General features: G+C 38.9%; 2 protein-coding genes across 2 annotated transcripts; one reads left to right on the top strand and one right to left on the bottom strand.

The window, feature by feature from the left end:
* The first annotated feature begins 2,483 nt into the window (after positions 1-2,483).
* Positions 2,484-4,211, top strand: LOC133715901 (uncharacterized). The gene is made up of 3 exons (XM_062142591.1): positions 2,484-2,773; positions 2,933-3,038; positions 3,638-4,211. The coding sequence occupies exons 1-3, from the start codon at positions 2,741-2,743 to the stop codon at positions 3,781-3,783; spliced, it is 285 nt and encodes a 94-aa protein (XP_061998575.1). The 5' UTR covers positions 2,484-2,740; the 3' UTR covers positions 3,784-4,211.
* Positions 4,212-5,988: 1,777 nt separating this feature from the next.
* On the bottom strand, positions 5,989-8,106 carry LOC133715900 (glutathione S-transferase DHAR2-like). The gene is made up of 6 exons (XM_062142590.1): positions 7,949-8,106; positions 7,756-7,846; positions 7,497-7,640; positions 7,096-7,213; positions 6,860-7,000; positions 5,989-6,288 (listed from the first exon to the last, which is right to left on the bottom strand). Exons 1-6 carry the CDS (start codon positions 8,004-8,006, stop codon positions 6,199-6,201), a joined length of 642 nt encoding a protein of 213 aa, XP_061998574.1. The 5' UTR covers positions 8,007-8,106; the 3' UTR covers positions 5,989-6,198.
* Between the last annotated feature and the right edge of the window lie 6,950 nt (positions 8,107-15,056).

The raw sequence follows: 15,056 nt of genomic DNA, 5'->3' as shown, positions 1-15,056 counted from the left end.
ACTTAGACGCTAAGGGACTGAGTAATTTTTATTGGCAAGAAAGTGAATTGCTACCGCTGAATCACACTCAATCCAGAGAGAAGTCCATCATTTTCCTGATGCTATTGAAACTGCATGAATAATGGCTTGAAGCTCTGCTTCTAGGGCAGTAGCAATACCCAAGGAACCAGCAAAACAACCCATCCAATTACCCAAGTGATCACGAAAAATACCTCCATAGCCCGCGAGTCCAGGCGTCCCACGAGCAGCACCATCTGTATTAACCTTTAATTGAAAAGCACAAGGAGCATGCCAATTTACCTCACGAATTTGATGTGATCTTGAGGCTCTACTGCTGATTCTAAGAGCACTGAAAATACAAAGCTCATCTACTGAGTTACGCATAATTCCTAAACCCCAAGAATCAACCTCTCGAATTTGCTGCTTGATAGAGCGAATCAAATAATCAGTAGTTAAGCGACGCTCATCAAAACGGATAGAATTTCTAGCCTCCCAAAGAGAGTAGAAGCCAGCTCCCATCATTCCCCACCATAGCAATTGCAATTGAGTACCAAAACCATGTTGCAGTGGGTAAGAGAAGAAATCATATATATTCAGGAAATGAATACTGACTTTAAACCAAGATAAAACTGCAGACCATACCTTCATAGAGAAAGAGCACTCAAAAAAAAGGTGGTGGGCAGTCTCAGCAGATGCATGACAGAGAGAGCACATAGAAGCAAAAGAAAAGCCTCGCTGAAGTAAGAGATCATCTGTTAAAAGCTTACCATGAAGAAATTTCCATAAAGTAACAGAGTTTCGAGGACGAAAGCATTGACGCCAAACCCATCTATCCCAAAGAACAATTGCCTGTTTACTCCTCTTGAACTCATAGGCTATAGATAAAGATAAACCCCCATCAGAAGAATCCAACCACACCAGCTTATCCTCCATGTCTGAATAAGGAAGTCTAACAGCTGAAATTTCTGACCAAAGTGCAGAAAGATCAGCAATCAAATTTGTAGAGCAATACCAAGAGCCATCTCTGATGAAATCAGAAACTTTGGCACATAAAAATTTGCCAAGCGGATGCACAATACCCAATCTATCAACAACTGAACCATTAAGCCAATTACCATGCCAAAAATCAATTGATCGACCATTGCCCACTAACCATTTAGAGTTGTAGAAAATATCCATAAACAAGGGTCGCATGCCAGGCCAAATAGATGATTTTTTATAGTAAGAACATGGCTGACCTGAACGTTGAAGAAACCGAGCAGAAAAAAAAGCAGCCGCTGGTGTTTAGTTAAGAAATCCCAAAATTTTTTTAGGAGGAAAGCCTTATTAAGAGCCATAATATTACGAACTCCAAGACCACCCTCCTTCAATGGAGCACAACACTTTTTCCAAGAGACTGGATAATAGGCTCTAGAAGACACATTGCCGGTCCAAATAAAATTCCTCATCCAATTTCGAACTTGTTGCAATACAGTCCTTGGCCAAGCATAAATTGTGAAACTATGGGAAAGCATACTAACCACCACAGAATTGACCAGAGTTACCCGTCCTGCCATGGAAAGAGAATGCCCTCTCCAATTAGACATAACATTACGAATTCGATCAGCCAAGACTTGGAAGTAAATTCGCTTTAGACGGCCAACAAAAATTGGCACACCAAGGTACATGAAAGGCAATTTACCCACTGAAACACCCAACCAAGAATATATTAGAGTACGACGATGAAGAGCTGACTTCCCCAAATAAACATGAGACTTGGTTTTGTTCACCAATTGACCCGAGTTGAGTCCGTACTCCTCAAAGAAAGCCGTAAGATTTAGTAGGCTTCTTTCGGGTTCATCGATGGTTTATATATATATGATTATGTTTATCTTTTTTATTGTATGCTATCATTACGTGACAAGAGAGTTAGACCTATAAAAGAATCCTTCAGCTAACACTTTCAAATAACACCGTCTTGGCAGGAGTGATTAAGATTAATATTATTGGTGCTATCTAGGATCTAGCTCGATCCATCTCCTCCAATCACTCCATGACAGGCAATGGTATGGGCAAATCTTGTAATGATATAAGCCCTAAAACAAAAACAGAAAAAACATGAGAAGCGGAGCAATACTATCACATTCACAAGAACCCTAGCTTATCTAGCTAGCCGGCCGGCCGGGCACTGCACTTGAAAACTTCCTTTGTAATTTATATGACAAATTCAGCCAATGGGGGATATAATGATGCTGCCACTGTGGCATGTGACGTGGGCTTGTCTTCTTTAGGGGATTTGACAAGGGCGGCACCCACACATCACGTGGACAAGAGCGGGGCTGCCTCTATAGGAGCCTAGTGCCACAGTTACAGGACAAAGAAATGGTCATTTACAATCTGCCCTAATCTTCTCCCAACCAATGATCATCTATCTCCCACGTGGGACTACTCCTCTCCCCCACCCCACTCATCTTAGCTCGATCCTCTTTTAACCCTACTGCCATTCCGTTTCTTCTCTATACCTTCCTTTTTATTGTACTGGTATGATACTACAGCAAACTCTCTCACTCATAGTACTACAGTCTACAGAGCTCTCTATTACTTCTACTGTTGCAAAGATCAATCCGATCCTCGGTTTGGATCACATACAGTCTCACCCAGCTGTTGCCCACCTCTCGATCTTGTTTAAATTACACTCGGAGCTCTCTTCTGATCGATCAAGAATCATACAGCTTGCTAGCTAGAAACAGAGACATCGATCATGGGAGACTCTTCTGCTTCATACATACACCTGGTAAGTGATCGCTATCGGATACGGCTATTCCTGAACTTTTAGTTTGTGGTCGATCTTTCAGTTTTAGCTAGGTTTACACACACACACACAAAATATATATATATATATACACACACACACACACACACTACTGTGTGACCTAATCAATTGTAAAAACAGGTGCAGCACCTGATAGAGAAGTGTTTGATCTTCCACATGAGCAAAGAAGAGTGCATGGAAGCTCTGTCTAAGCATGCAAACATCACACCTGTCATCACCTCCACCGGTTAGTGTTTATTCCTTATAGATATAGCCTCCTCCATGACTCCATCTGATCTTCTTTATTCCCTTTTAAATCATCTCATGCATGAATAAGGAACCGCGAAGTTATACCAGGGAAATAATTACTGTGCAACCAGGGTTGTAACTAATTAGGGTAATGATCATCGGCTGTCGGGGACTCAAAGATTCCACGTAAATGATTAGAGCTATAGAACCTTTGAGGCTAAGCAGAACAATTTTGACATAAAATAAAATAATATCATCAGCTCCAAAATGAAATCATCAAGCCCTATTAAACTCTGATCTTCAACAAGTTTTGAAACCTCTAGCTAGCTGAATTAATCCGCCATATTGGATTCGTACAACGAAAGCTTTTCGAAAGGCAACTCTTCCATCAGCAACTAGGCTCACTATTTCAATTGCGAGTAATCAAAACACTTTGTAGTCTTTTTTCCTCATGTGAAAAGCATATAAACAAGCTCCTTGTGGAGGTCGTGTGACTGTGATCTTACTTTGTGACCGTTAACATATCTGTTGTGATCGATTAGGCGTCAAATCCTAAAATCAAGTGAAATACTAATAATGATCATCGTGAATGTGCAGTGTGGAATGAACTGGAGAAAGTGAACAAGGAGTTCTTCGAGGCGTATGCAGTGTCTCAGAACAAAAAAGATCGAATGTCTGAGGAAGAGACAAGTCAATTGATCCAAAAGATGATATCAGATTCCTCCAAAGATTCAGACGACTAGCTAACATGCTATCGATAGCGATCTCACCTTGGCTTCTGGTTGGTAGATAGCCTTCAATATATATCATATCTATATATATGGAGCCAAACCATTCGTATCACCAGGTCCCAACCCAATAAGAACAACAACCGTAAATATTTTTATTCATTAACGAAATAATAATACTGAAGCGCACGGATATGTATATTTCATGGTTGGTGCCTCCCCTTTCCTCTTCAAATAAGGCTTCACTGCCATTTGCCCACATGCTTCGTCTTGTTTAGCCTATTATATTGCACCAACCAATCAGTACTCCTGGCGCCCCGATATTCTTATCATTTGAAGGAATTCAATATCATTGGAATTAAACAAGGGTTCAAGTTTGTAATGTTCCATCAGTTAAAGTGAATTTGATTGATAATGAAATATGTTCTTGTTCTTGTCTTGCATGATTAGAAGCATCGATGTTAAGGTTTAGGGCAATAGTTATTTTAACAATCTGAATCATTCATCACATTTGTAGTTGGTGCGTACTTTCTTGATTTGTGGTCGGAGAAGTTAATTATAACATGTGAAATACATTATGCATGTAATTATTAATAAAATTGTACATACGTGCTATGGTTAAAAGGCGTCCACTCTATTCGAAGAAGGTATGTGAAGTGTAAAACACAAACAATTACAAACAAAACTGTACTATGTACTATCTGTACTCTTTATAACTTTTACTCTTCTAAAAAACTATCCATGTTTAGTCATTAAAATTAATCATTAATTGATGACATTTCACAGTTGGTACATATATTGATTCTTGATTTGTGGTCGAAGAAGCTAGCATGTGAAGTACATGTAATTATTGAACAAATTGACCCTATGTGACTTTTATTTGTGGTTATTAATTAGGTGTGCACAGATTCTTGATTTATATTAGGAGAAAGTATGTGACATGTGACACACATGCAGTTACAAAGTAAGTTTGTACAATGTATCATTTGTACTCGAAATTACTGTCATTCCTCTCAAAAGACTCCATGTTAGTTTACTACTAATAATGACTATTGCATGTATATAAGATAGATTAGGGTGTGTTATATTTATGGATCGGACTCATTTCAGTATTTATACATGTATGACTCGGGGCGAAATCCAGATAGTTTTTTTTTTTTGCAACGTCATGTCTAGTTTTTTTAATTTTTTATTCAACAACGTCATGTCTAGTTGGTGCATTCAACTAAATCAAATTATCCCCACTTTAAGAAAAATTAACAAAGATGGGATAAGATATATTATCCATTTAATTTATTTAGCCTCTATATATGAGTATACATTGTATGGTAGAACAACATAGCTGTACGTATGGTAGATATTCATTTTAGTAGAGTGTGCTTTTGTAGCTCTTTTTGTGAGTTTAACGTGGAGTGCATGTGGGTCAAGACCTAGAAAGTTCGCCTTCGACAAATATGATTTGAATTGTCATCAGCCTTGTCTTATAGTAATGGGAAAATTCTGTGTTATCAGACTTCAGAGTTTATAATAACTGAAGCAAATAATGTGGGGACTGTGTTATGCTCTCGTCGTAATCACACACTTTTTTTTTTTTTTCTTGTTATTGATTTTGTTTGTTTGCTTGTTTTTTCCTCTATTGTTTTCTGAAAGTTCTCAACTTGGCTTTGAAGAACAAAGGTAATCAAGGTCATTTCCGCTACTCATCTCAGCCTTGAAGGAAGGAAATGGTCTATTTCTGGCATGACAAAGAGTGTTTTGAACTTTGGAGTTTGGATCATATGCGATGTCATTGATTTGTATACAAATATGTTGTTTAACTACTAATTTCGTATATGGTTCCAATTTAAGCTGGTTTGCATCATTCCTTAGCTTGTGGTTTAGAAATGCCCTTGAATAACACCATAGCAACACTGGATGTGGATGCAGCACTCATTGAGATATGAGTTTTGAAAGCTTCTTGACAAAAGTCTTGACAAAAACATATGAGGTTGATGGAGAAGAATAGACGCAAAAACAGAAAGTGACCACCAAACTGCTTGGGCCTAGATTACTTGGGCTAAAATTATATTGGACCTTCAGCGGGAACCCAAACCTCTTGGGTACAACGACAAAATAAGAACTCTTGGGTAATTGCCACATTTGGGGATCAATCCGGCAGCCACCCCAGTATAGGAGGTCAACCGGCCCATGTTAATTTTCGGACCAGATCAAGAATGAATATAATGGAGAAAATATAACCATACATATCCAGAGACTTTGCACAGTGTTACCAAGTAATACCAAATAGCATACCCGATAATAGAGATTTAATACATTTATTAGACATAAGAAGAACGCAGGTCTAGTTTAGCTACCCAGTTTGACAATCATAGCATAAATTTCACACATTACATAGCATAACTAAACTTCAACAGACCTTACAATCTAGACCTATTTGGGGTTGACTTTCGGCTCCCATCCTGCAATAATATATTTATCTTCGGCGATGGTCTTCACAAAAGATTCCCTTGAGAACAACAACTGCAAAATTGATATTAGAAAACAATTAGAAACTCAAGAGGTCCAATAACATGGAGAGATGTAGTCACAGACAAGACCAAGATTTTTCCATTTCCACTATTTCAGTTGCAAATGCTTATGTGCACAATCAAATGAGATAGGCCAGTCAACAAACTTTCTCACACAACACACAGAGGAGGTGGTGCGATCAAGGAAGTAGAGATTAGCATTGGTCTCTAGTCTCACAGTGACTAACTACTGGCCAGTCAAGAGTATAGTTATCACACAAAAAAATTAATCATCTAATGTGACTAAGCACCACGTTATACTGCGCACTAGATTATGCCAGAAGGCAATAAGAACTGACCTACAACGGGAATACCATGTAGCCAGTAATTTATATCACTAGACACTAGTAATTCCTGAGAATCAAATTCTCAGCAGAAAATGGATCACAAACAGAACAGAAGATTTTCAGAGCATCAGCATCACATTAAAGATAAATGGAACAAAAACATCTCATACTTAGCGAAACATACTCAACAATAGTTGTTGTCCAAAAGTATGGACTTCATTCATTTGAATAGCATACCTCAGTATACTTGTGGTAATGGGTCAAGCTTTCAGGGACAGTCCACTTCTTGAAATGGCCAAGAGCCACCTTGAGATGGTACAGTTTTGGTGCCAAGCTTAGATCAGCAGCAGTGATCTTCTCCCCAGCAATGTATGGACCCTGTTTATCCCAAGCATATTAGCTCATATTCCAAACAAATACTAAAGTGAAAGACCGGGATTTCAATATGCTTTTCTTAATCTGAACACACATACATGTGCCTTAAGATGCTCATCCAATGCCTTCAGTTCATTAAGCAAAGCCTGTTCCGAACCGTCGCTGGGATCCTTGCTCTTGAGGAATGTCACAAATGACCCAAAAATCTTTGATCCCCTACAAATTCACAATAAAACCCCCAAAATAAAGTCAAGCACACTATTACAACCTAACAGGACATACCAATAATAGTTCCTTCCTTGACATCCATTATAAAACAAAAGCATTTGAATCATAAAGCACCAATAAGGCTACTGATCAGACATTTTTATGCCAAAAACACATTAAATAAATCAAATGGGCTAAATTTCAAACATCTGAAGAATATGTAAAGACTACTAAATAGCCATATCAATAGCAAAAAGTTCCACAATTTGTGTGCAAGAGAAAAAGTGCATACACTGAAGCAAATTCTGGAGGAGTTTTGAGAACAGGTTCAGGGTACTTTTCCTCAAGAATCCCAACAAGCACATCGGAATCAGAGACCCATTTGTCATCGAACTTCACCACAGGCACCTTTCCCTCTGGATTCACTTCTGTAAACCTATAAATCAAAAACCCAATTCCTCAAATGATCCAAAAAGCACATATAAAGGAATGATCATGCATTTTGGATCTCTGTGTGTGATGAACTAAAAGTTCAAAACTTTGAGAAATACCATTGGGGCTTGTCAGCCAAGTTTATGAGGTGGAGCTTGTAAGGTACTTTCTTCTCCTCCAAAGTGACAAGAACCCTTTGGGTGAAAGGACCTGTCCAAGAACCCCAAGACGGAATCTTTGTGAAATTAATGAAATTTGATCAAAACCCAGAAAGGAAATTAAAAGAGAGAGAGAGAGGGAATGTGAGCTTACAGTCACCAAGAATTTCAGGGGCACCAGCAGCAGCCTTGGCAGCAACCTCAAGAGCCATTTTTGATAGCAAAAGAGAGTGAGAGTGGAGATCAAACTGGAAGCTAGGGGGAATGGAGTGAGAGACCTGTTGAGGTTATGGACTTATTTATGGGGTTAGTGACTTGGTGTAGGTTGGTGTTGGGCCCAAAACTTTATATCACAAACATATAATTGGTCACTAAATTATAGATAAATAAATAAACACGTTATACATGCAGGTTTTTTTTATTTATTTTTTCAAAATCAAAGAAATATATATTTTCAATAATTTCTAAAAAAATTTTATGAAAAAAAATAATTTCTAAATTTTATGATGAATATACAAGAAATTAACTAAAAAGTTTATACCTTTGTGATTTGCAATGAACAATGGAAGAATTTTTCTCTTTTTCTTGGGTGGAAAGAAATGCATTTATAACATAAGAATTTCCAGATTGTTTTCTTTTTCTTTCTCTTTTTTAAAATCAAACTACTCATTTGATTTGGGGATTGACATTTGATATGTCCATTTGTTGATTATGTGTCCTAGCAGTCAACCACAGATCGTTAATGGAGATTGGAGAAGCATCGAAAGCAAAATCTCCTTTCCATGTGTTCACGTTCTATTCATACATTGGTAGATAGGAGTTTCAAATCAAGTAATAATTAAATTAGCTTATTTTTCTGAAAGTATACTAATGACTATTGATCTTGAACATGGTCCATATAGTGGCTACATTCATATATGGGTATTGGATTAGCTACATTCATTTATATAAAAGGAGCAGGAAAAAAAGTAAAAAATAGTTTCATGAATGACCTATTTTGGGAGGTTAAGTATTCACATGACTCGTTAATCATTACGGATTACGGACTAGATCAGCCAAGTTTATGTTACCTAGATGTGCGTGTCTATATATTTGTGCATTCAAATTTTTAGAGGCTCTCTGCATGTAGTGAGAACTTATGATGACTTTTAAATCAACTGTTAGATGACATGTGTGTTGTAAAAATAATATTTTAATTAAAGTTTAAACATAAATCCAATAGTTAATTTAAAAGTCCTTACTAATTCCACATTTTAAAAATCCTCACTAAAGACTCTCATTTCGGATCTTTTTATGATTGATTTTTGAATGTCTACATTCATTGCACCTTCTAGATCATTACTAAACCATTTTGTAACTTTGACCGTTAAGTCTAATAGATTATAGCCCCTTAGAGCAAGTGCACCCGTAGTCAAGAAAAGGCAAAGTCGAGAAGTCAAGAATTCGACCAGTCAAGTTACTATTCACTGCCACTGGACATAGGTTTGCATCCGTTTTTTTTCTTGACCGGTCAAGACTGTTCACTTTTGACTGTTCATCTACTTTTACTGTTTATATTCCACTGTTCATCAAATATTTTACTTTTAATTTTAGTATTCATTTTTTTACTGTTTATTAATTTGGAGCGATCTGGGCCATTCAAATCCTCACCTTTTAATCTTAGCCCTCGGATTAAACTGAGTTTTGGGTATAAATATCCCTCCGCACAGTTCAACGACCAAGATCGTTCCAGAAGCATCGAGCTCCCTCGACCCGAGAGAGAGAACTGGCGACCCGTATGGAAGACCCGACCGGAACTTTCTATTCCGGCCATATCACGGCGGCGGACCACTGGCATTCGCTTCGTCTTGACGACGCCGGCGCACCTCTGGCCACGGATCGTCCATGCACGACCGTGGAGAGAGATTCGAGCTCGGAAGCTTGAAGCTTTTCCGGCAATTTCTGACTTTTCCTGCGACTCCGGCCATCGTTTGGGTCACCTAAGGTATGAAACATAATCCTCTCGTCGAGCTCTAATCTAGGTATACTTACTTGTTGGAATTGATCGACTTTTAATGCTTTTCGATTCTGGGTACCGTCGGCTTTGTCGGAGTTACCTTGCACTGCGGTGATTCTGGAATGTCTGGGCTTGTTTTGATGTTGGTTCTCGTCCTAGAATCAAGAAGTGATGATCTCGGAGCAAATAAGACCGAATCCGATCATCGTCCTTCGTCGAGTCTCTCTCTCTCTCTCTCCACACAACACGCTGACGTCAGCCACGACAGGTTTCTGCTGAGCTGGCAGCCGGCGAGCCTGGGCAAGAAAAAAGTCACGGCCTTGCCTTTTTTCTTGGCCTCGGTCATGAAAAGGCAAACCTTGGCCGGTGGAAGCAAAATTTTCCTTCTGCCCGGTCACCACATCATCATTCTCCCCTTTTGCCGGGGCAAAGCAAGACCGGTGCACTTGCTCTTACAGAAATTGAGAGCAAAAGTAGTATATAGAATGAATTCTTCACTTCGCCAAGACCATAGTTGTATGTTATCCTGGCATTATGGCAATATAGCATACTTTTTCTTATATCACTTGTGTAGTTGTTATTCTCTTTATCTGGTGGCATTTTCTCTCTTTGTTGCTAGTGTTTAGCCTAAGTTTTTTTTTTTTGAGAATAGGTGTCAACTCCATTAATAATAATTAATAAAGGTTACAAAAGAGAGATGTAGATACTACATCGTAAATGAAAAGTACAGAAATAAAACAATGAACATAAAACCTAGTGAAGATACGATGGGATGCAAAATTGCATCTGAAGACGCACCGGGTGTAAACCGTGCTATGTGAAAAGTTACTAATAGTATGACCAACCATAAAAGGCCAATCTTCTATCAAAGTAACCGGTGGTATGACCAACCAAGCATATTCCTCGTACAACTTACGCCGAAAATAGAACAATCTTCCACCTATGTTACTGATAGTGTGACCGACCATGAGAGGGCAATCTTCTAACAATGTAACTGGTAATATGACCATCCAGACATCTTCCACGTAAGAAATACGCCAAATAGAGATCAATCTTCCACCAAAGTGACCTATGAACCAAGAAAATAAAAACCAAATGAAAATTAACACCAAAGTCCAAATCCACGCCCACTGCCAAACCCAAAACCAGATCCTACCCGTCATCCAAAGCCAGACCCAGCCCCATGCCCAACTCCAGATCCGACCCGGATCCCAAATCCGGATCTTCATACCCGTCTGACCCTCCTCCTTCACCGAAAACCGGAATTGGAACCGGTCACCATCAACCTTCATGATCGAGAGGCGATCACGCAGGTCCCACACCGCCGCCATCGCTTTAGGAAATCCGGCATCAGCCTCCACCCTAGGCGCCAACATACGCCCCACCAAAGAAAAACCCGACACTGCAACAGCCGCTGCTCCAGCCTCCCCAAACTCAACCATCGCTTCGTCGGTCAGCGCAGGTGCTGCCGCCAGTCGAGCCACCATAGCCTCGGCCATCACGACTCCGATCTGCAAGAACCTCGTTCTCGACTATGAAATACCTTAGATCGACTAAACCCTAGCCGTCGACCTCTACCCTAGGTTTCAGAGAAAACTAGGTCAAGAAGAGAAGCATTGATAATAAAGAGAGTAGTGTTTAGCCTAAGTTGGTCATGTTTGAAATTTTATGATTTAAAATTAAAATTTACTTTTAGTTTCTTTATTTATTGTGGGGGTTATTTTTAATATTATGTTTATTATCTTATTTATAATTTTAATAGTTTTTTATATTAATATGTAATGATTATTTGACCGCTTTGAAAGTAATCAGGCAATTGATGACCTTGCCTTCAACCTAAACGAAGGAGGAAGGCTAGAGTTGGAAGGTAGATGATGAGGCATGAAACATGCACCTGTACTTTAGATTATCAAATAATGAGATCATACATGATAGTGTGATCCATCATAATGCAATCACTCTAGGCAAATACCTCTACCAAAAATTTATACTATACATATACCTACTTTACTTATGTACCGTTTTGAGTGCACGGGTGATTAAGGTTCTAAGAAGCTTTATTGTTGCATGATAGAGCTCGAAGAGTTGTTGTATCTTAGGGAAAGTTCGTCATTCAACCATATGCAGTAAGGAACAAATATTCTTTTAAGACGGTGCACTTGCACGTTTTAACTCGATAAGTTTATTCTATGGGTTCGAGTCACCATGAGGGTAGGAGTGAAATCGTTTGATCTTTTTTACTAAATAAAAAAAAAGTTTATTCTATATAAAAATCTATATATTATTATATTTTCTTCCTTTTATTTTATTTTTTTTATTTCTATAATAATAATTATTATTATTATTTCTGATGGCATCATGATATTTTTTGTAATTTAATTTTACAGAAATTCCTTATTTTTTTTACAACAGGTTGATCCAGAAAATTAATCCAGGCCAAGCGTAAAAGCTGAAAAAGTTATCCCTTAGCACCAAATCACATCATTGTATGAATCAATCTTCAATTATATAAGCACACTGCCCTCTTTCTAGAGCGTTGTACTTAATATTAATTAATTTCCGAAAAAAATTATATAAAGACAAAATATGATGATTAATTGATAAGCTCACAAAAAACTTAGAGCAATGTATTCAACAAATTGCCCCATTGTAGCCTCAGTATCTCCTAGTGCTCCACAAAACCCGGAATTGCTTTTGGTTTAGGGTTGCAACTTTTCTCCTTGTCCGGCGGCGTGCTTGGGCGGCGTTGGCTCGCCTCGCCTGCTCGACGCGACTGCTGGACAAGAATTTGAAAACTAATGGTCCGGCAGCTTCTTGGAGAGGGATTACGGCTCGAGTCCGGCGCTGGACGGTTTTGGCGACGAGCACCGGAAGACATCTTGGGCTCCGTGGGCGGCGGGGCAACGCGGGTCGAGGGTCGATGTGGCACCTCCGGGATCTCCATGATAGGCAGCGTGGTGGAGGAGTTGGACGGTGGCAGCGACGTCCGGATTCGGGCTGCTTTGGCCTGGTTTCGACGTGGTCCGGTCCGGCTTCGACCTGGGTTGAGGCAGCGAGGCTGGGGCTTGCGGTGCGGCGGCGAGGCTGGCGTCAGTGGCAGTGGCGAGGGCTGGTGCCGATTGCGGTGGCGGGATCTGGTTTCGGGTGGCAGCGGTCGTTCATTGGAGACTGCAGATGGACGATGGGCTTGGGTCAAGCTTTCATGGTTGGGCCTGAGCTGGGGTCTTCTTCTTGGGCTGTGATTTCGGGATCTTTTTTACCTTGGTTTAGAACCCTAGGTTTGTACTCTCTACGTTTGTTAGGGAATTACGCACTTTTGTGCCTCTAGCAAATCCTCTAGAGTGGTAACGACAGAGGATTCTCGAGCTAAGGATAGGGCACTGGGAAACTATTGGTTTTCCCGGTCCTCTTCTGTGCCTAGTATTTGCTTTCTAGAGTCTAGTGCTATGTAAGTTAGCTTCTCTAATTGTACACCAATTGAGGTCTCTAGGCGATTAGGGTTGTTATAACAAGAAGCTTAGATAGTTTTGGGGTTTGGGCATTTAGCTAGGTACTGTAATAAGTGAGCGCATTTGTCTACAGTGAGGGTCCCCTGTCATTTGCTTGGCAGCTCGTGCCAGCTAGAACTGTTGGTATGAGGCAGCTTGTGATGTATGTGCCTTTTGGCCATGGATAAGTTAATGAAATTATCTATTTTCTCTCAAAAAACAAATTGCCCCAAAAAATTAAAACATAAAATCTCGTCCAACAGACTATGAACTACTTGAAGTGGAGAGGTTATATTCGACGTGTTTTGCGTTCATTATCGTGAATTCGTGATAACAGACATTATGGCATGGCATTAGTGCAAGTCCTAATCACAGTCATGTTTTACTGGACAAAGTAGGGAATTACAAGGTGGAGAGCAACATGATAATATGGTCCTCATCCAGGTATTGGATTATGTCCTTTGTCAAGAATAATAGAATTTGCATTTCTCGTCCTCGTTCCCATTCGTATATCCCAGGTGCCTCCCCAACAAAATTATAGAGGCATGGCAAATCGATCTGCATGATTTCCTTGCTTTTTCTAAAGCCTGAAAAATCACACTCATCAAGGAACCAACTTTATATCTCAATCACGATCATGATCATGATGTTTCTAAGCATTGGAATCCTATATATATTATATTGTTCATTATCATATTTCTGCTTGATTAATTTATTGCCATTCATTTTCCTAGCTAACAGCAATTGTATGGCTTCGAGTCAGAATCTACTGGCAAGTCCAGGTATCTTAAAATAGTGGAACCCTGAACGAAACTTTCAATGAGAATGGGTGAGATCGGTGAGATTTGATAACTCAGATCCTAGGCCGTGCTTGACCTATTGTTGAGAATTGAGAATTCTTTTTTCAGTTACTCTTACATCTCGACCACTTGATGATCGATGACGTTCAGGTGGGGATCAATTACAAAACCATGTTGAAATGTTGAATGATCGACTATTACAGTATAGAATCCCTTGGAATATATATGAGAACAGTTGCGACAGTATACCTATTAGGCTATTACTGTATATATACCATCTTTACTGTATACCTATTTCAAAGTAGTTTACTTCACATTTACGACAAAAAATTCGATTTTCCTTTATCTTCTCTAGGAAATTTTACGGTACATACATGTATATGATACGCATAAATGTTTTGGTAATGTGAGTCATTTTCTGTGAATTTCGTTCTATGAGAAGTAATTAATTACCACACCTACAAACTGTATTACGTACAAGTCTGTGAACAAATTTATTGTCAATATTATAACTTAGTTTTGAGTATGTATAAATAATGTAAAATATATACGGTAGCTTTTTTTATCAATGTAGTAAAGTTTATTCAAATAAATTCTAATGTTGATTGAATTAGATGCAAAATAAGTGTGTGATGAACATAACAAAAAAAAAAAAAAGTGTGTGATGAACATAACATAACCATAAATAATCTGTGCTATAGTACAGATCAGTACATACTAAATCAGATAGTTGACCTAATTTCCTCTTACATAATACAGTTCACCTACTTTGGTGAAGCTGACCAGGGACTATAAGTTGCAATCTAGCAATAGCACACTAGTCCCATGGACTTTGGTCTTTGGGAACACCTAGCTTGAGGGATTTGACAGATATGGAGCTTCAAGTATCGAGCTTTATTCATGCTAGCAATTTTTCTTTATAATCTTTCCTACTAGCTATAGCTTTCTCGTCTCCCTTCTTTTCCCAAAATTTTAGAT

This window comes from Rosa rugosa, chromosome 6 (genome assembly GCF_958449725.1).
Source record: "Rosa rugosa chromosome 6, drRosRugo1.1, whole genome shotgun sequence".
Taxonomy (NCBI): Eukaryota; Viridiplantae; Streptophyta; class Magnoliopsida; order Rosales; family Rosaceae; genus Rosa; species Rosa rugosa.
This window is presented reverse-complemented; position numbering and strand designations above follow the sequence as displayed.

Coding starts and splice junctions, on each gene's coding strand:
- LOC133715900 (XM_062142590.1), bottom strand. CDS start 8,006: ATGGCTCTTGAGGTTGCTGCCAAGGCTGCTGCTGGTGCCCCTGAAATT. Junction 7,641..7,755: donor TTGGCTGACAAGCCCCAATG/GTATTTCTCAAA, acceptor TTTGATTTATAG/GTTTACAGAAGTGAATCCAG. Junction 7,001..7,095: donor ATGAGCATCTTAAGGCACAT/GTATGTGTGTTC, acceptor TGGGATAAACAG/GGTCCATACATTGCTGGGGA.
- LOC133715901 (XM_062142591.1), top strand. CDS start 2,741: ATGGGAGACTCTTCTGCTTCATACATACACCTG. Junction 2,774..2,932: donor CTGCTTCATACATACACCTG/GTAAGTGATCGC, acceptor TTGTAAAAACAG/GTGCAGCACCTGATAGAGAA. Junction 3,039..3,637: donor ACCTGTCATCACCTCCACCG/GTTAGTGTTTAT, acceptor GTGAATGTGCAG/TGTGGAATGAACTGGAGAAA.